We start from the raw sequence: 21,940 nt of genomic DNA, 5'->3' as shown, positions 1-21,940 counted from the left end.
AAATTTCCCTCTTAACATTGTGCATTTTTTATCATATGAGATTGACATATCAACTGCCAATTAATCTAGATAAATGTTTGTTTCCATGTGTTTAAATATTTCTGATATTTGGCTTCTTAGTTCCTAAAACATTGATTTGCTGACTCAAAAAAAAAGCTTTTATTTTTAAAATTGTAATAACTTTATGTATTGAAAGGTTGCTGCAAACTATGTAAATATCTTCTTGTTTTCTGGTATCCTAAATCATTTCTACCCAAACACTATGCACTAATATGGTGGACACCAACTTGGAGAGTTGGCTACTACATTCTAGTGCTGTTGTAGTAGTTGTGGTGCTTGTTACTGTTTCTAGATTAAACAGATTCTCTTCTTCCTCTGTTTCATTATCCCAGTTTAAAACTATAGCATAAGATGACATCACAGTATTGAACTAGACAACTGATTATGATTGCAAAGGGCAGGAACTAAGAAGTCAAATGAGGGAACTGAAGAGGCAGGAAATAAATATAAAGGTTCTATTTTTGGTAAGCATTCCTTGAATTTATTTACAGACATGTTATGTCATCTTTTTATTGCTTTATAATAACTCAATTTAGATATTAAATTTCTTTTTTTTTTTTTTTTTAAAGATTGGGCTTCACCATGATGGCCCGGCTGGTCTTGAGCTCCTGACCTCAGGTGATCCACCCATCTCGGCCTCCCAAAGTGCTAGGATTACAGGCGTGAGCCACAGAGCCCGGCCAGATGTTAAATTTCTAATGGAAAATATGATGTGATGTGTTTTTATTCTTATATTCTTCCTAGGCACATAACAGGAATTCCATAATGTTTACTGAATAGTAGTTAAATATGAATTAACTCAAAGGTAAAAGAATAGACTGTATAAATATGTAAGTGCCTGAAAGGGTGGCTAAATAAATGTATAATTGTTCATAGGTTCCCACTGATCTCTGAACATGTAACTGGCCATCTCATGACTATGGATGCAACATTTGCTCCAGCCTGCTCTTCAGCCTTGTATCATTTGTCCCTTCACTTACTGGCCTCTGGCTCCACTCATGACCTTCAACACGCGGCACTTCTTTCCACCTTGCAGTCCTTATTTCTTTTCCCTGGAAAAATATTCCCATATTACTTAGTATGTATGGCTCTTTCCCATTTTCCAGGTCTTAGCTTGCCTACTACCCTCTTAGAGAGCTCTTCCTTGATCACCTCACCCTATATATAGTGAGATTATCCAGCTCCTCCCCAATTTATTACTTCACAATTTTTTTCTTCCTAGAATTAATATAGCCAGTAGTTATACTGCTCACTTAATTATTTTCTAGCTTATTGTCAGTCTTTTAGATATGAGGCTGCAAAACCCTTAAAGAGCAATTTTCTCTTATTCATCTCTGAATTTGCAGAGCCTGCCACACTACCACTGAATTAGTAAAATAATAAAGGGTGAGTGAATAATAAAATCACAAAACAGGCTATACCTATTGCCTCTTAATGATAGATTTTATTGTATTCTGAGTGTGTGTGTGTGTGTGTGTGTGTGTGTGTGTGTGTGTTTTCTAATCCTCAAAGAAGTAGTTGCCTTTGGAAACTGTTTTTATTTTCCTCAGTTATTTTCCTATATCGGGTAAAAGGCTCTTTGCCATTATGGGTTTAGATATGCTCTGTGGTCTTCAAATATGAATGTTTTACATAACTCATTGTTAGAATTTTAATAAAGTAAAATGACAATCAGAGGGACTAGAACAAAGACAATAACAAATACTACACCTCATCCATGATTGTCTTTTAATGTCATCCATACAAACAGAGTTTTAAAAGCTTACTTAAAATATAGAAACACATTTGGCACAGGGAAAAAGGTGTGGGTTAGGTGGTAGTTATAGGTCTATAACTAATTAGCTGTTAACTCTGAGCAAGTCACTTAACCACTCTGAGTGTTGGTTTCCTTATTTGTAGAAGTGAAGGTGAATAATTAGGTCAATGGCTTTCCAGCTGTGCGCTGTTGAAAGTTGTGCGCTGCAGTGGAGTGTGAGGTGTTCCCTTCCAAAACCCACACCAATCAGAAAAACTCTGCTTTTAGCCAATTTCCACATTGAAACACTAAATACAATTTGATTTTTAAAATGAGTCTCATGCTTTAGAATATTTGAAATCCACCAGAGTGGGTTTCCAATGTCTCATAACTTTTTGATACTATGAAAAATTATGAATTCAATATTTGCAAGATTTAATTGAAAATCCACTGTACAGAAGACACTATGCTAAATACTAGTAGATGAAGACTGTACCCAGTTAGTTTAAAATCTAACCTATAGCCTGTAGCCATATTTGTAACCATAATTCAAAGAAAATGTATTTTTAAAGTTCATACCAGTACATAAACACAGATCTATAAAGGTCAGAGTAGGGGAAGTTCTGGGAATGTGTGTACATGTGTGTGTGTGTGTGTGTGTGTATTTACATATACATGTTACATATGAATAGATTTATACATAAATGCATTGTAGAATATATGAATATATATTCATATGTAACAAAGATAACAAATATACAATATTATATGCAACAAATATATACACATAACATATTCGTATGTACCCTGGATGTAACAAATTGATGAAAAATTCACTAGATACGTGTCTAGCTAATGTGTGGAACTTTCATCTTTTCTCATATTCTACTGAAACACAATGCTGTTATACTATTAATAATGAGATTTGACACATGGGATCATAGTGTGCTAATCCCTGACATATTCAGTCACAAATAATTCTTATAAATTAATTCAAAGGTAAAAAAAACTGTTTTTCCAACAAAAACGGAAAGGTTTTTTAAATTGTAAATATTACCAAAAAAATGATATTAAAATTCTCCTCTTCAAGGTTTTATTTATGGAATTAAAACAGAAATGTGTTCTAATTTACCATATCATTGGTCTTTGTAAAATGCAGTATTTAAACTGCTATTATCATAATTCAATACATGAAATTTATTTTATGTCATGAACTTCATCCTCACAAAAAATATTGGGTATCATTTCCATTGGACAAATCCCAATGAATAATGGTTGTCTAAGCATGTAATTTTAAATTAATTATTTGACTAATATTTGATATTTAAATGTTTTTACCATGGCTGACTTAACAAGTTAGGTCTTTTTTGATGTTGGGGAGCGAACGAGAATCCATGAACCAACTTAATTCAGAGTAATGATGAATTCAAGAGCTGTGGGTATCACAAACCACTAAGATGTGATTTACCTGAAGCTACAACCCAAGCTTGAATTCTCAACTCAGATAAAATGTCATTTGCACATTTTATTCATTTTGTAAAACTTAATAACTGCCAATTCTTAAAAATATGGTATTGGCTCAAGTGGAAACATTCACTGTTATAAAATAACTTCTGAGTGTACAAATCGATTTTCTTAAAGGTGTCTCCTTCGTGTGCATGAGAGGCAACGTCATTTTGTGGAAAAAAAGTACTGAACAGGAAATAGCAGACTTGATTACCAATCCCAACACACTGTAAATCAACTAGCTCTAAACAAATTAGTTGACTGGAACTCCTTAATTCACACTTCAATAATACAGGGACAATACTTCTGACATGTACTATGATTATAACTTTGTTAATAACTGTGAAGCCTTGTAAATGATTAAGTACTACATAAATCTGACAGAGAGGTAATTTCACTTTCAAAGCCAAGAAAGGCTTTAAACATTGATGCTTCTAAATTGTGGGTTAAAATTTTTATTTAATTTTTTTATTTTTGCAAGAGAGACAAGAGTCCTTTTTAAAATAATTATTTCATTATGTTTTTGGTCCTTCCCTTCTTTGTCATACTTGGCTTCAGCCTATTTAAGCTGATTGAGTAGGCATTTAAGAAAGTTCAACACTTTGAAATGTAAGTATAGTGCAATTGGACTCTACATACATATTTTCATCAAAACATTTTACAGGGATCTCAGCACTAAGTATGCAGAGATGGGACAAAAATCACAACAGGCAACTTTATTTTAGAATTTGATCCATAAATCAACAAAATAAATAAATAAAAGGAGCGGAGTCTCTATCATGTTAGCACACAAAATAAACAAAAAAAAATACATCAGCGTTTACCATGAGATCATTTAAATGTATTTGCAAATGATCTGATAAGGGAAACATGATTTACAACACGGGAAACTTCTTTTAACAACCATTGACTTAAACACACTGCACTGTAGGTCACCTAGACAAGGTTAGCAAGAATGAGCAAAGTGGTGGGTCCAAAAGGCAACCTCCAAACACCTTCCTCAGATGGAAACTTTGGTAATTGTCTGTGGTTAAAAAAGGAAAACAAACAAACAAACAAAATAAAACAAACCACCAATTCCTATTCTTAATCACGTTGGATGGTCATTTTGTCCATTCTTCTGCGATGAGTCCATTTTAAACACTTCAATTATTTTGAAGACACTCCAAATCCACAGAACAACAGACTCTTCCATTCTGTACATCAAAGAAATGCACGTTAGCCAGCTGAGACACAGAATATAAATTAATTAGCAGTCTGCAATTTTTATACTCACAATAACCCTCTGCATTTTGAGACAAACTTCAAGAAGGCTATAAAAAATGACTAGAAAATAATGCTAGGAAAAAAACTAGAGAAAGAGTAGAAAGGAAAGACCAACAGACCCTCCAGGGTACTGCTTGGCAGAATTCTGTTAGCAGTGCAATTTCACGCACCACCTGCTCTCAGTCCCTACTTGGGACACCTCCCTGGGATTTTCACCTCTTCACACAACCTGTTTGCTGTACTTATTCCAAGTGAGATTTTTTTTCCAAAAATAAATCCCTAAAATATAGCAATTTGTCATTTAAGAAGCTATTTGAAAGTACCCCCAGCAAGTTGCAGGCAAGTCCAAGATGGGTTCCAGTAAGGTTTACATAAAGTCTCTCATGGTGACTATGAAGGGGATAGTGCATAGTTAGGTATATAAATACTTATACATTCATTAAAACTTAATTTCATATACTAACATAAATATGCCTTTACAATTCCACTTAATGATGAAATAAAATAAATAATAGAGGTCTCCATGTCTCCTGGTCATTTAGTTCTCTGAGGCTGATGGTACAGATGGGACCATGAACCCTTTTCAGTATGAGGCCTAATATTATCCTTTTTCTACTGGGGCTACATCTTAAGATGATACTTTCCAGGAAAAAGAAAAAAAAACTACATTTATAACAGCATAAAGAAGCAAGTTGGGAACATTCCACTGATGCTTGATGCTGAGCCAGGGTTTGATGGGACCAAGTAGACTCCTAGTTTTAACATGTTTAATCATGAGAATCTTAAACAGATGTTTTGGCAGAGACTTGAAATTAACTAATGATTATTCCAAATCAGCTACCACTCCAGCTCTTCATGAACTTTTAAGGGAGAGAATGGTCAGCTTTTTAATCTTAATGACATATGAGGATGTCTCATGAAAACTCCAAAAAAGAAGGGAAATAATCACTGTTAATCAAATGCCACAGGAAGAGTTAGAGGTCCCCAACTTAGGCAATCTGATGATTAAAAAAAGCAAACAGCTTGAGAGGAGTTTTTTCCCTAACATTCACAATTTAATAAAAGAACTTAGAAACTTTTCCAGGATGAAAGGAAGTTGACTGGTTTGTTTCCTTCCTTCCTTCCTTCCTTCCTTCCTTCCTTCCTTCCTTCCTTCCTTCCTTCCTTCCTTCCTTCCTTCCTCCCTCCCTCCCTCCCTCCCTCCCTCCCTCTTCCCCCCACCTTCCCTCTTTTCCTCCTTCCCTTCCTTCTTTCTTTTCTTTCTCCTTCCCTTCCCTCCTCTTTCCCTTTATTTATTTTTTCTTTTTATTTAACATACAGGTCAAAAGAGCCTCTATCAGCCATAATTCAGCCTAGACTCAATTGTCAAAATTCTGTAGTTTAAAGGGAGGAGCAATTATTTTCTTTCATGCTCATTTGGAATTTGCCTTTTTATAGGGTGCAGCTATGATATATTCAGACACATTAAATTCCTATGAGAAGTAAATGTTTTCCAGAGTTTCCACCATGTCCTATTGAAACGTGCATTCAGAAACACAAGGAGTGGACCTCCTGCAAGAGTTCTCTGGCAATTGTTCAAGGCTTCAGTATCCTCAGAACATCCAACTACCTTGCATTTGCAGGTCGTGCAGGGAGATCCAGCCATCGTCCACACTGAGCCACTAAGCCTTGAAATGCCATAGCTGTCCAGGCAAGTTTTTCTGATGTCATAGGCGATGTTATCAGCTAGGCAGGGGTCACTGACACAGCGGGGACAACACTCCCCTTCTAAGATGGCTGTATACTCACAGCTCAAGTTGGGGCAAGTGAGTGGCCAGCAATCTACCTCTCCTTCCTGCAGAGAAAAAAAAAAAAAAAAAAAAAAAAAAAAGGCTCATTATTGTTCCTATGTATAATTTTATTCTGAAAGTCACATAAGGGGAAAGAGAGCACAGTAATTCTTATCACTGAATGTTTCTAGTTGACACCATTATGGATATAATACACTTCCTCCTTGAAGAACTACTACAGTTCGCACTTCTTTCAGAATGCTTTTGCTGACCATCTATACTGCAGTGCACAGAAAGAGTTAGGTCAGTTTCTTTGTGTGCCAAGCATGGCCTATAATTATTTTAACTTGATACTTATAATCACATCATAATTATCAATACAATTCTATATTAATTTTTGAACATTCAGTCTTTGGGCTTGTTCCTTTCTCTCCATCATGTTTAGCACAGTTTTGGTCAATAACAGCTAATACATAAATGAATTACAAGATACTGGCTAGTATATAAAGAGCAATTTCCATGGACACAGGGAGGGGAACATCACACACTGGGGACTGTTTTGGGGTAGGGGGCTAGGGGAGGGACATTAGGAGAAATACCTAATGTAGATGACAGGGTCATGGATGCAGCAAATCACCATGGCACGTGTATACCTATGTAACAAACCTGTACGTTCTGCATATGTACTCCAGAACTTAAAGTATAATAAAAAAAAAGAGTGATTAATTTATATTAAGGTCAAAAGCAGAACCTGAAGCACTGTCATATTTCAGTCAAATTTAAAGTTAATACTGAGCCATGTCAGGAGAACCATTTCAGAATGGTTTTGAATGTCACATGTGATTAGTGAACTTTCTAGATTGCAGTTCAAATGGAGTCTCTGTGTGTCTCAGCATCCAGCACCTGTGGCTTCACTGAGCTGTCCACAATAAAACTATTTCCCTATGCATCCTCTTCCTCTGCTATTATGAATTATAATCTATGGCATTATAATGCATGGTAACTTGTTTAATTGTTCAGTCATCTCCATAAGACTATGGGCTTTGTGTAGGTATAGGCCACATCTGTCCTTCTCACTGTTACATCCTGCAAAGTCTGGCACATGCAAAGTCTTGAGGAATACTTGTTAAGTATGGCCCACATTATTCTCAAGCAATTCATAAGTTATATGTTTAACAGCTTCAGTTTTCCTGAGAAATATTTATCTTAGGGGCTGGGATGGAAGAGGATATACCTTTGAAATTTTGTCTATGAAAATTTCATGCATTAAATTAATACCAATTCTACTGGCTGCCTGATGATTAGCTTCTTGGAAAAGAAATGCAATTTTCCAGTCTCATAAGGAAATTAATTCTATAGTTGTACTGATTTGTTTTTCCTTGAGTGGGAGTTTTAAAAAATGACTACAATTTTTATTTATCTGAGTTATACTTCTCAGTAATAGGAGTGATTAAGAAAGATATTCTGTTAAGATTATCTGAACATTCACCTGAAGATTTTTAAAAATCTGCTGAAAATTTAGAGCATAATTTCTCTGAAAGCTTGTTTTCATATATTACACATAGACTGAGAATCATTAATTCATTTCAGCAAATGTTAAACTTTTAGATACCCAGCTAATAGTTTCCATTACAAATCAACTCAGAATGTTCCATAGTTGTGACTTTACATATGGGACATCACATTCCTAAGACAATGTGTCCTATAAGTCTTCCTATTGCTACAAATCTTTGTGATATAATTTGAAACTGAAAGAACCAGGTCCAGAAATTAAGCCTTTTCTCTGGACTTTCTCAAATCTAATTATACCCTTAGTAGCCCTATATTAATGGGCTTTGTGTAGGTATAGGCCACGTCTATCTTGCTCACTGTTACATCCTACAAAGTCTGGCACATGCAAAAATTTGAGGAATATTTGTTAAGTATGACCCACATTATTCTCAAGTAATTCAAAAGTTATGTGTTTAATAGCTTCGGTTTTCCTGAGAAATACTCATCTTAGGGGCTGGGATGGAAGAGAATATACTATAACAACATTCATTTCTTTTCTTTTTAAACATGTAGTATCTGAAAAGATTTTCCAAGGTAGGAAGTATTTAAAAAAGCCACTACCACACACTAAGTACCTTCTCTGAGCCAAGTACTGTATTTGTCCTTAATATGTATCTTGTGATCTTTGTAACAGCCCATTCTTCCTCTCAGATGTACTCATACACCTCTGTCCATTTGAGGGAAAGAATAACCAGTGAAATGTTAGGACTAGCCCAAGTTAATCATGTAGAGCTAGCATGTGGGTGGACCAGGTTTAGATTCTAGGTCTCTATTGATTAAATCTGTGATATTTATACTATATTTTGTTACCTCTTATATTGAAATTTTTAAGGGTTATGGCATAAGAAATGAAAGATTTAGCTCTGTCAGGACTACAAGTACTAGTCAAGGTTTTGAAAGCTTCCTTTCTTGCAGAGATTTGTCCTGATCTTGATTTCTTATTAGTAATAGCTGTAAACTGTCATTGCTTGGGACAAATCTGTACCACAAATATGTGCTTTTTACTTTGTACAGTGTTTCAAATAAAACCTGAATGTCTTTAGGCAGAGAACATGCCCCTTAGCCACAGGCCCCACAGAGTTACCTGGATAGTATTATGAAATATGGGAAACTAGATCCCACAGACAACTGAATGTGTAACCCCTTTCAGAGTAAAGAAAGGCTCAACACGCTGCAAAGGAAGCCAACATACCAGACACCGACACTGCTGACAGCTGTGTGTCCAATTGTCTCCACTTCGATACAGCTTGTGACCATTTTGGTCTAAACATTGACTTGTGACCCTGGTGTCACATTCTGGGCAACAGAAAAGGTCAGCATTTGGATTCTGGCAATCACAAGCTGTCCGTCGGCAGAATATCTTGCCATCCTGTTTAGAAATGAAGTAAAGGAGGTTTCATCATTTAGGACATGATGGACAGCTACACTATGAGAACCAAACTTCTTCTTGTCTTAGTCATTCCTGGCCACCTCTCACTCTGTTCAAAACTGAAGCACGCATGTGTGCTCACACAAACATACCCTTTCTTTCCCTGACTTTGCCTGCAGAGCAGAAAAAATAAAAATAGAAACATTTCTAAGTTTAACAAAAAGTCAATATGTTTTTTTAAAATATTTTTCAAAAGGGTTCTTAAAAATCAATTTCTGGCCAACAAGGTGGCTCACGCCTGTAATTCCAACACTTTGGGAGGCTAAGGTAGGTGGATCATGAAGTTAGGAGATCAAGACCATTCTGGCTAACATGGTGAAACCCTGGTGAAACCCTGTCTCTACTAAAAATACAAAAAATTAGTCAGGCATGATGGCACATGCCTGTAGTCCCAGCTATTTGGGAGGCTGAGGCAAAAGAATCGCTAGAACCCAAGAGGCAGAGGCTGCAATGGGCGGAGATAGCGCCACTGCACTCCAGCCTAGGTGAGAGAGAGAGACTGTCTCAAAAAAAAAAAAAAAAAAAAAAATCATATTTCTAAGTAAGAACTATAAGCAAACTAAGCAGCTAAAAATGCATATATGATCAATAACTCATTTGAGTGGAAAATCATGCTCCTGTATTTCCATGATACCACTTAACATATTCAAATGCGTTTGTCTAATTACACTGTTGCCCTAGCTGTGAAAGGAAGTCTGATTATACACTTTATACAGAAGAATTAACTTAGGCCCAGCAAGGTTAAGCCACTTATCCAAGATGAGATAGGTAGGTAGTGGTTTTCCAAGCAGCACCATCAATTGTTATGGTTTCAAAATATTTTTCTTCTGCAAGATCACCTTAAGGTTGTGTATTACAGGGGGTTATAATCAGGTGCCTCCTTCAACCTTACGGAAGTTTTCCATATTGTAAGCACAGTACAGTTTTTGGAGTATTGGCTCTGAGGACTCATAGTTAGAAAAAATTGAAAATCAACAGCACTTAAGCAGTAAGACTACACATTTTGCAGCATGTCTTTGTTTTTATATGTCTATTGCTTATAGTAATTTATTAAACAATGTTCTTCATTGCTGAAAATGTAAGGTAAGAACTGTCATCGATGACCCTTCCTGGTCATAACTAATTTGTTGAATATTTTAAAAAACCATAGAGTCTCAGGGCTGGAAGGTACCTTAAAGAACATATAACCAAATCTCCTGACCTACAGTTGAATCCTCTTTATAGCAGCCATATACAAAAGTGTTCCAGTATGTGCTTGAGGCTCTCCAGTCTTGAATTCACCAATATGGCGAGAATTCAGTGTGCATCTCTGTACATGTCGTAATGCAAAAATCAGACTTCTCATGACTTCTATCCATTGATCTGAATTCATACTTTTGGTAATAACAGAACTCCCAACACTTTCTGTCATATTTCAATTCTTAAGTTTTTAGAAGACAGTTGTTAAGTATTCACTGAGATGTTTCATCTCTAGGTAAGCATCTCTAATTTCTTAACCAGTCCCCATTGTTATAATCCTATCACTGTCACAGTTGCCTTATCTTTCAAAAGCTTTATTTACAATAATCATCATCATGATCCACCATAAATTTAATACGTACCTTCTGTTACACATTGTGCAGAGACATTTATATATATGATCACATTTAATCCTGATAATTTGTGGAATATGAATGTATGTCTCTTTCTCAAATGAGGTAGCTGAGAGTTAGAGAACTAAGTATAATAATTCAGTAATGGTCTTTGAAGAAAGAGCGATTGAGTCTCACGGTCACTTTGTATTAAGCACTTTATTTTCTTTAATGCAGGCTTTTTTCAATGAAGTCATATGCTACACAATGAAATTTTGGTCACTCTCATACTACACATACAAATGTGGTCCTATAGAATTTTAATGAAGCTGAAAAATTCCTGTCACCTAGTGACATCACAGCCATTATGCAGCGCAATGTATTACTCATGCATGTGTTTGTAATAATGCCTGTGTAACAAGCCTACTCAGCTGCCAGTTGTATAAAAGTATAGCACCTACAGTCATTTATAGTACATACTACTTGATAATGATTATAAATGGCTGAGTTACTGGTTTATGTATTTAGTATACTATCCTTTTTAATCATTATTTTAGAATACATTCTTTCTACTTATTAAAAAAAAAAAAAAAAAAGGAGAGATAACTAAAATGGCCGCAGGCAGGTCCTCAGGAGGGGAGATAACTAAAATGGCTGCAGGCAGGTCCTCAGGAGGGGAGATCACTAAAATGGCCGCAGGCAGGTCCTCAGGAGTTATTCCAAAAGAAGGCATTGTTATCATACGAGATGACAGCTCTGTGCATGTTACTGTCCCTGAAGACCTTCCAGTGGGATAAGACATGGAGGAAGATATGGAGGTGAAAAACAGTGATACTGATGATCCTGACCCTGTGGAGACTTACGTTAAGGTGTGTGTTTGTGTCCTAGTTGAAAAAAAAAATTAATAAATTTTTAAAAATTAAAAATTGAAAAAGCTTCTAGAATAAGAGTATAAAAATATTGTACAGCTGTGTAATGTGTTTATGTTTTAAACTGTTATTAGAAAAGAGTCCAAAAGTTACAAAAATTTAAAAGCTTATAAAGTAAAATAGTTACAGTAAGCTAAGGTTAATTTGTTATTGGAGAAAAAACTTCTTTTTCTAAATTTCGTGTTGCCCAACTACACAATGTTCATAAAGTATACAGAAGTGTACAATAATATCCTAGGCCTTTACATGCAGCCAACATTCACTCACCGACTCACCTACAGCAACTTCTAGTCCTGTAAGTGCCATTCATGGCAAGTCTTCTATACCGGTGTGCCTTTTTTTTTTTTTTTTTTTTTTTTTTTTTTTTTTTTTCTTTTATATGTATTTTTACTGTACCGGCTCTATGTTTAGATATACAAATATTTACATATTATTTATTAATATGTAACATATTATTAAAAAATGTTATGATTGCCTACAATATTCAGTATAGTATCATGATATACAGGTTTATAGCCTAGAAGCAATAGACTATATCATATAGCCTAGCTGTGTTGTAAGCTATGCCATCTAGGTTTGTTTAAATATACTCTATGATGTTGACACAATGATGAAAAAGCCTAATGACTTGTTTCTTTATCCTTGTCATTAAGTGATGCATTACTGTATTTACTTTCTTTAGTTACGCCATAGTGTTGGCTTATACTGAGCTTAATCAAGATTAAAACCTTCTTAAGCCCTATCCCATCTTGTGCAGTTTAGGGGCAGCAAGTATATAACTTGATGTTTATCTCTGTTGCATTTCACATTGTTAGATCCATTTCATCTCTTCTGCCTGTCACAATGTTTTGTAAATGCTATTTCTGTCATCTACCATAGATCACCCTCCTTCACAGCTTAGTGACATCTGAAAACTTGATGGACTTGCCCTCAGGGTCTTTATCTACTTCATCCATAACAACGCTGAATAATCAGACAGGGCTTGCTGAGATGTTCAGTGTCTGCTAAAGTGGAAACCTTAAAAGCTTTATATTCTTTAAGAAGAATGGAAAGGAAACATACTGGCTACAATATAATAACAGGTTGAAAATGCATTGTGTGCATTGGCTCTTTTACTATAAAAATAACAAGAAATTGTGGTGTTTCAAAAATATCAAGAGATGAAAGCTTACACATACACACATATACATTTACATATGTAGGCAAACGTGTGTATATATAGAGAAAGCAAGAGACTAAATTTTAGCAAGTAAATGGAATCAGAGAATTCAGCTAGTCAGAGCAAGGAAGTGTTCTGATTCCAGGAATTTCCCAACAATTGGCCCTTGGCTTACAGCTCATATACCATTATTTTAACTCACCAATATATTTTGCTTGTGTCGTCATGGCCCCAAATGACTCCCTGAAGACTTATTTTAACCAACAAAAACTAAACAAAGTAATGATAGCTACAACATGAAACCATTTGATCAGCTCAGCTTCCAATGGCACACTGTCACTCTTCTCAAGTGTAGAAGGATCATGCCTCGGGAACCAGCATGGCTGGGTCTGTGGCTGGCATCAAACAAAGGGATAAATTCTTACCGCACAAGACTCTATGACACCCAATAAGAATGTCAGTTGTCTTCCCACGTGCTGATTAAAAGAATGAATAAGAATAAATGGATAGCCTCCAGGGTTTGTGCAAAATAAAGCAATTTCACATCTCATCAATTATGTGAAAATGCCAAGTAGGCCCCTCTTAGCTTCTAACGTGTTTCAGAACAATGGCTATGTTCACTTTGCCTTTGAATTACAGGGTGACTGTCAAGAAAATCATTTTTAATAATGAAAATGTCACAGGTGACTCCATTAATACAATGAGAATACCATTACAAAACCTCAGCTCACAGAGCACAACCACTCTAGAAACTACATTTGGGAAGAGTATGGAGACCGCTGACAACAAGCATCCTTTTTGGCATAGATCTCTGAGGCTATTCCCAGAGCTTGATCTCTATGCCCACTTGGGTGATTTGAACATTCCCTACTTATATGTCAAAGATATATTTTCCCAATCTTCTGCCACAAAAACTGTTTTTATGCAATTTTGTACTATAAGTTCAATGACAAGCAATTAATAACTATTGTAATAATTGCTTCTGAATTTTAAAAAGTGACATAATTTTTTCCTATCAAATAAATCATACATTGTTTCTTATTATGCCATGGAAAACTATAGATGTTTTTGCTATTAATTACATATTTTAATATGGAATAGTCAACACACTGATATATTTACTCCAGATTACATAATATCACTCTTGTTTTTTTCTGCCATAGTGTTTTATAACTTTCAAATCAAGAAAGTGGACATAGGTCAGATTATTTCTATAAATCAAATAGGTCAGATTATTTCTGTAAATCAAATAGTAATATAAACTTTGGGTTGGAAAACTGCTGACCACAGTCCAAACTCAACCTGATGCCTGCTTTTGTAAATGAAGTGTTATTAGAACACAAGCCCCCTTGTTCATTTACATTTTGTCTGTGGATTTTTTCACACTGCAATGGCAGAATTTAGTATTTGGGACAGAAGCTTTATGGTCTACAAAACATGTAATATTTACAACATGACGCTTTAAAGAAAAAAACCTGCTGATGCCTGATAAAGACTATGAAATTAGGGCCGGTAATCTAGACAGGCCTACTTTAATTTCTCACACACAAATTTATAGGGCTGTGATTTCCAGTCTTTTCATAAAGTATTAATTTTTGCCTTCAGGTCACAGGCCACAAATTAGTCCATTAGTCCTTTCTAACACCTGAGGTATAAACACATTTAGCAATCATTTAATCCAGTTATCCCATTTTAATGAAGAAGAAACCAAGCCCAGAGAGAGAAAATGCCTTTTCCATGTAGAAAACTAATAACAAAACAGAAACTTATCCCTAATCTGAACTTCCGTAATAGTGAGTTTCCACTGTGATGCACCTTTGTATCATGAGGAGGCTGGGGGATAGAAAACAATCTTTTAGATAAAATGATATCAGAAGGATTCTTGGGGCAAAAGTTTTCAAAGTAGCAGTCCTCAAACTAGCAGCACTACCTTCTCCTGGGAACTACTGAGAAATGCAAATTCTTGTACCCCACCCCAGATCTACTGAACCAGAAAATGCTGGGGGTAGAGCCAGTGATCAAAGTTTCACAAGCTCTGAAGGTGATTCTGGTGCAAAGCTTCAAAATCACTGATGGAGAAACAACATCACCCAGTCAGATGGGGAAGTAGCAAGGAGTAATGTTCAAGCTCCTGCAAGGAAAAAGCAGGGTTTTGAACACTACCACAGGAAAAAAAGTTGATGAAATGAAAACAGATGCCCCTGTTCCTTGACAGGACCCCTGGAGTTTTGAGTGTCAAACAAAACCTGCCAATAAGTTCCTTTTTCCAAGAAAAAGAAACACAATCTTAGAGCCTGCACAGCCAACTCCAGTCATCAAAAACACCATAGACAGAAAAATATGTATAATGATTCTAGCTGGGTTCAAAGAGCAAGGCAAAACATTTTTATGAATAGTTTGCTGGAATTCAGAAAGTTTACCTCTACCCTGGCCCCAGGCACAGACTAGATTCATCCCTGGCTTTATCCTGTGAGTGTTATACTTAGGAAGACACGACCAGTATCCTGACAGCTTCTTGCAGATCAGGTGATTTCTCCTTGCCGGAAAGAGATACATGAGTGCTTGAGGTGTCCCTGACATGGCCATCCTCTTCAGTTTCTGGGAATAGGTTTACATAAACCAGATCAGATGGCTATGATTCCAGCCAATCTCACGGCAAAGGTCTTCACTTTGCTTTCCCTTTCCACAGTAATTTGTCCCTGATTTTATCATAACATGGAAGTTTACTGGTTATTTATAGTATCCTTTTCCCTACTTATCTCTGTAGTCCCCAGAAAAACTCAAGACCTAACACTGCTCAAGTCTTTAGTATTACTTTGTTTACAAGTTGAATGCTACTCACATTTTTTTTAACTGTATGAAAGCATAAAAACAAAATCTGGCCTTCACATTTTGCTCTCTTCCTCCCAAAAGATTATCCAGTTACTACTCAAAATTGCATAGGTATAGGTATAAGTGTAGGTGTACATGTAGGTATAGATGTAGTAGCATACAAACCCAACTTGCAGACCCTCGTTCTTACTCTTATCAGTGGCAACTGAATCCTGTTCACCCAAGAAAATGGGCATCTATGTATCAAACATGTTACTCAGGAGCTTTTATTTTGCTCAAAGAATAGGGAAGACATTACCACAGACACAAAGTCTCTGGCATCATCACTCATCAGGACCCATTTTTCACTTCTGCATTTTCTCCCATTAGATCTTTCTTATCTATCTCTCTTTCAGGCTTTCATCTTTACTCCTCTGAAGCTTTACATCAGCCCAAGTGATTTCTTTCTAGTTAGCTTCTATCTGCTCATGCCATCCATCACGCTGTCAATCAGACCTTAATTGGGCCCTGCCAATTCTAAATGTCAAATCTCTTATGACATTTGCTACCCACAGGATGAAGTCTAAATTTCATGGCCTGGCTCTGTCTCTAGCCTTTCTCTGCTGGCTCATCATTGACTATACCCTTCTTATACTCATACTCTTTTTGCTCCTGATATTCAAGCTCATCATTCACTTAATATTTCTAACACAATATGTATTCTTACACTTCTGCATCTTTGCTCTTACGGTTCCCTCTTGTTTGGGATTCACCTTCCTCTACATCTTTACTTCACTAAATTCCTCATCCTTTAAGGTCCTCTTCAAAGATCACCTCCTCTCTAAAGGCTTTCCCTATTCCCTTCTGCATCTTCGCAGAATATAATATTCAGTCATCCCTCAGTATCTCTGGGGGATTGGTTTGAGGACCTCTGCACAGATACCAGAATCACAGATGCTCAAGTCCCTTACATAAAATGGCATGGTATTTGCATATAACTGTATCGTATTGCAAATTACCTATGCATATCCTCCCATATACTTTAAAACATCTGTAGATTACTAATAATACCTAATAGGATGTAAATAAAATATTTATATGATATTATTTTAAATTTGCATTATCTTTACTTTATAAATATTTTTGATCTGGTTGAATTCACGAATGTAGAACCCACAAGTACAGAGGGCGGATTGTGCTTCCCCTTTTGTGTTCCCACAGCAAATTGTTCATAGCTCTACCATATATGACAAGTGGTTAGTTGTTTTTGTATCCATTTCCCTCTTCATCGCCATGAGCTGAACTACTTATAGTAAAATACTACATTTCCTTGAAACTAATAGGCTGGGGACATCTCTACTTCCCCATGTAGGACAGGCAGAAAATTAAGATGTCTTCCTAAAGTCCTGTATAAATTTATGAATAGAAGAGCCACAGATGGGTATCTATGAAAAGAAGTTGGGCTGTAACCAAGATTTAGAAATCAAGCCAAGAGACACAACCATCATTCATCTGGGTTTCTGTGGTCTAAATAATGCTGGAGGAACATGAGTTTTCATCAGTGCAGCAATCTTTCTGTACCTAATTAGGTGGTCTGAAGGTGCACAAAAACATTGTTACTGCCAAGGAAGTACACAGAATCTAACAAAAGCCCAAATCCATTTATGCTAGCCTAGCTTCACCATTGAACTCTATTCATCTGTGAACATGTTTCAAGGCCTTTTTTTCAATTACCATGAAACACTGTCAGCTAATCTGGTATACTGACTCTCACAGGGAGAGGTAGTCTTTTGAAAGAAATTTGACTCCACTTCTTTCAGCAGTAAGCCTTGACCCTTTGTCGGTTTGTGTAATTCTACTGTTGTATAGTTTGATGATATTTAAATTTGAAATGTCAAGGATATGATTGAAAAGACAGTACTTTATACCCCAACCTTGATTTTATTTCTTAGCTTCCAAGATGATGCCACTATAATTGTCCATTTGGATGTGTAAGTATTAGAGATATTTCTTATCAAATTGAAATAGAGCACTTTCAACTTCAAGTAATGGAAACAAACAAGGAAGGCCACAAGCAGTTCATTTTATAAGGGTGACTTACAGAATCTGATTCAGGATTCTTACTTCGGCTCCTAACCCAGGCTCTCCTCCCCCTTCACAACCTCTGGGAAACTGTGCTATAAATGGGCAATGAATACATTTAGAACACAAACAAAAGATTTATGTACAGAAATCTGCCTAGTACTTTATTCAGAAATTGGGGTGGTTTGCAGTGAAGGTGCATCATATTAACAAAATTAGACTACAAGAATTGCTCATCCCTTTGGCAATTTCAGTCTAATTCTCATAAGACTTTGGAAACACTTTAGGATTCAAAACAGAATAAATCGATTTAGGCTGCTTGGATTATTAACACAGTTAATTAAAGAAGCTCTGGGAAATTTTCAATGAATAGTAAGTTCCCTGCTTCATTTTGGCTTAAATAAAACAAAAACTGAAAGAGGAATTTTACTCTCATACTAGTCAAGACTCCACTAATATCCCTTGCCTATTCCAGGGACTGGGGACGAAGAAAGCCCAAAAAGGATGTGGGGATATGTAATGATCATTCTCAAAAGTTTTAAAACACAATGTTTTCTTGAAATGACCTAGTAAAGAATTCATCCCCATTCTGCTGGCTGAATGAGGGGCCAAACTGCTATCCTCTTCTATAAGAAATTATGGAAATCTTCTAAACCACAGCGAGATTTTTATTCTCTTAAAAAATTTTGCCCTTTGGCCTGGTGCAGTGGCTCATGCCTGTAATCCTAGCACTATAGAGGGCAAGGTGGGCAGATTGCCTGGGCTCAGGGGTTCGAGACCAGCCTGGCAATACAGTGAAATCCGGTCTCTACTAAAATACAAAAAAAAAAAAAAAAAAAAAATGTCAGGTGTGGTGGTGTGTGCCTGTAGTCCCAGCTACTCTGGAGGCTAAGCCAGGACAATTGCTTGAACCCAAGAGGCAGAAGTTGCAGTGAGCTGAGATCCTGCCACTGCACTCCAGCCTGGGCGACAGAATAAGACTCTATATCTAAAAAAGGAAAAAAAAAATTGCCCTTTGAGTCAGCACCATGTGGTTAAATATTATACTTAATAACTTCAAAACCACTTGAGGGAATGTCTCACTAGTCATTTACATAGTCCTGCATTGAAAGTTTGACCTCAGTCAAGTTAGATTACCCGTTACCTAGCTGGTTTTAAATATACCAATAAATATAATCTGTAGAGTGTTACAAGACATCTGACAAGATGGACAAACCATGAACTTTGAGCCAAGCTATTGGAGTTCAAGTCACAGCTTAGACATTTATATCTTTAATATTTAGGACAAGTTACTTTATCCCGTAGAAATTCAGTCTTTCAAAGTAGTGCTGTAAGAAGTAAACATGATGCTGTTTTTTTGAATTACAGGGTGGTCGAAACGTAGCAGGTGCTCCAATATGGGAAAACAAACCTAAATTGTTGTGTAGGAAACAAGGTTTATGTGAAAGGGTGAAAAAACAGGTGTTATGGGGTAATGATCTAAGCGCTTGTTAATGTGGTCCTCCTAACTAGGTGTCCACAGGTCTGTGGAGGTGTGGTGGATGAAGGCAGATGAAGGACAGTGGGCGAACTGGATGATTTCTTAAGGCTGATTTCAGCTCTGTTTCTTGGGAGCACACTGGGAATTTATCAGGACACTTGGCTCTCTAAGAGGCTACACTAAGCAAGTAATTTCTCTTGGTTCCCATGCCCATAAAGCCCAAGATTAAATACTTCCATCCCAACAGACATAGACATACAAGGCAAAAGCTACAGTACAGCAATAACAGAGAAAAATAAATTGCCAAGATCAATAAAAGAAGAAATAAAGCACAAGGAGATCAAACACTTTAATGGACCCATTTTACAAAGCATAAAGCAAAAACAAATGATGACAGAATTTTATTTTCATAAGCATTAAACTCACTTCCAAACAACTTAATATAAGGAATAGTCCAGCACTGAGAATAACAAAGAAGACATCAATTTCTAAGAGGCCTCATACTATCATTATCATTTGTTCAAAATGAAAGTTCACCTGTCTCAGCACTGGATGCAAGTATTTTGGCCTTGCTTTTCTAGATGATGTCATAAAGTGAGCAAGTTCATGCAGGCAGTGATTTTAGGCAAACAGCAGTTTTAATCAGCAAATTTGTATGTGTGGGATGAGGGCTCATTAAAACTCTCACCCAACCAAACTTAAAGACACTGCAGGCTTTCAGTGGGAGGACTATCCTTGTATTTTCTGCCCTGCTTCCTCTTCCCTGCCATTTCTTCTCGACCTCACAACTCACTTTCCACTAAGAACACAATCAAGTCAAAGCCGGTTTCCCTGCCCTTCAGCATCATCATTAGCTGTAATGTAGATAAGAACAGGAGAAACTTGTTCGAGAACTAAAGTGAATAGCAAGAGGGAGAGAGGTGGGGAGGCAGAAAAGTGAGGGAGGAAAAGAAAGAACAGTGTCAATTTCTGCTGAACCACGTTAGCCTCACCTTGCAGGAGCAGACAGAACACCTGTCTTCTTTCAAGGTCCACACCTGGCCATTGCGCTTCATCCCCCCTTCATGAGGGCAGTCACCAGAGCAGGAGGGCCCAGAAGGGCAGAGGCAGTCAAAGCCCCCTGCCAAGTTGATGCAGGCAGAATCGTTCCAACAGGTGTGAGTTCCTAAGGCACATTCATCAATATCTGCAATATAGGAGGCACAGAGGCTTAGCCAAGGGAACTTAGAGAATAGCCGTCATTTACAGCAACATTAACTTACAACATTGACCATTTACCTTGTGGCAGGTATTGTGCCAAGCTGTTCACATGCATTATCTCATTTACACTGCAAGTCAGTTCAGCTCTGTGTGAGAGGATTTGTCCTTATTCCTATTCTGCAAATAATGGAGCTGAGGTTTATAGACTTAAATAGCATGACTATCATCATACAGCTAGTAAGTGGCTGATCTGAGACTCAAACCTACAGGTAGGTGCCTGACTCCAATTACTAAAACATCCAGTTGCAGTTAGGAACTGCTTTTAGGATGTTCTTAAGAACGATTTCATCCAGAGGCCATAAACACTGTTAATTCATTAACAGTATGCATACACCCCATGGAGATCTGGGTCTTTTAGAAAAGATGTGAATATATTAGCTACTGAGTAGGAACAACTGGGCAATTTGGGCAACCTTGAGACAATTAGACTGCTCCTAGATCCTACAACCAAGGTTGAAGGAAGTCGGAACATTTCTTGAGAGGAGCCTTTTATAATCAAAGCCTTACTATACAAATGGCCAGCAGAATTTTTGTCCATGCATAAAAAATGATATCAGAGCTATGCGGATGGATGCTGATGAAAATATATTGTCCTGCTCTTTATTGACAGCCAAGAATTGAATAAAAACATAAATCCAGTCAGAGCATTCTGACATTTAAAGCTTCAGTGACCTTAACAACATCTCAAACACAAACCTGTCCGACCCTGGTTTAAGTCCTTCCCCAAAAGGCAATCCATTACCTTACAAAATACCTGATTCCACCTTTGAATAACTCTTTTGGAAATGTCTCCCTTAAATTGAGATGAAATATATGACCAAGTGACTTCTACTCATTGGTAGAAATACTGGTACTTAGTGTCTGAGGCCATTCAAGAAGTGTCTGCTAGTCTACTTGGTTTTCGTCTACCTGCTATGCATAAGTTTCTTTCCACATGGTGCAATACAAAGCAGATGAAATTAAGAAATTCTAATAATATTTCTAGAAGTTAATTCTTTCCAAGATCTACTTTTTGTCTTTGTCTTACCAATTTTAGCCTTAGTAAGACATTTCATTAATGAACAATGACTTCTCCTTTGAAAATTATAGAAAAGATTCCAAATTATGATGCCTATATTCCAAGTCAACTACTCTCAAGCCTCACTATATCTGCTCACTAGTACTAGTCATGCCCATGCCATTCTCAGTGTATTTGAACATATGGTGCTCCTTTCTTATTGCCTCTCTTTCCATTCTCTTATTCTTCTCAACTAAAAGGAGCTTTAAATGTGGGAGTCAGGTGACCAATGTTTGAAACCAAGCTCTTACTTTTTAGTTGAGTGCTTACATATA

The 21,940-nt window shown here is 36.6% G+C and overlaps 1 protein-coding gene across 3 annotated transcripts in view; it reads right to left on the bottom strand.

The window, feature by feature from the left end:
• Window positions 1-3,991: 3,991 nt before the first annotated feature.
• The window catches only part of NELL1 (neural EGFL like 1), an 888,103-nt gene continuing 870,154 nt past the window's right edge, over window positions 3,992-21,940 (bottom strand). For all 3 annotated transcript variants that reach the window (XM_017525920.2, XM_017525921.2, XM_037737557.1), the window contains 4 exons: window positions 20,341-20,534; window positions 9,080-9,256; window positions 6,177-6,401; window positions 3,992-4,497 (listed from right to left, as the gene is read on the bottom strand). In XM_017525920.2, coding sequence (XP_017381409.1) covers window positions 4,447-4,497; window positions 6,177-6,401; window positions 9,080-9,256; window positions 20,341-20,534 — 647 coding nt within the window. In that variant the 3' untranslated portion in view covers window positions 3,992-4,446. The remainder of the gene's footprint in view (window positions 4,498-6,176; window positions 6,402-9,079; window positions 9,257-20,340; window positions 20,535-21,940) is intronic.

Source organism: Cebus imitator, unplaced genomic scaffold, assembly GCF_001604975.1.
Source record: "Cebus imitator isolate Cc_AM_T3 unplaced genomic scaffold, Cebus_imitator-1.0 Scaffold39, whole genome shotgun sequence".
NCBI classification, from domain to species: Eukaryota; Metazoa; Chordata; class Mammalia; order Primates; family Cebidae; genus Cebus; species Cebus imitator.
Note: the sequence above shows the minus strand (reverse complement) of the source record. Positions and strands in the feature narration are given on the sequence as shown.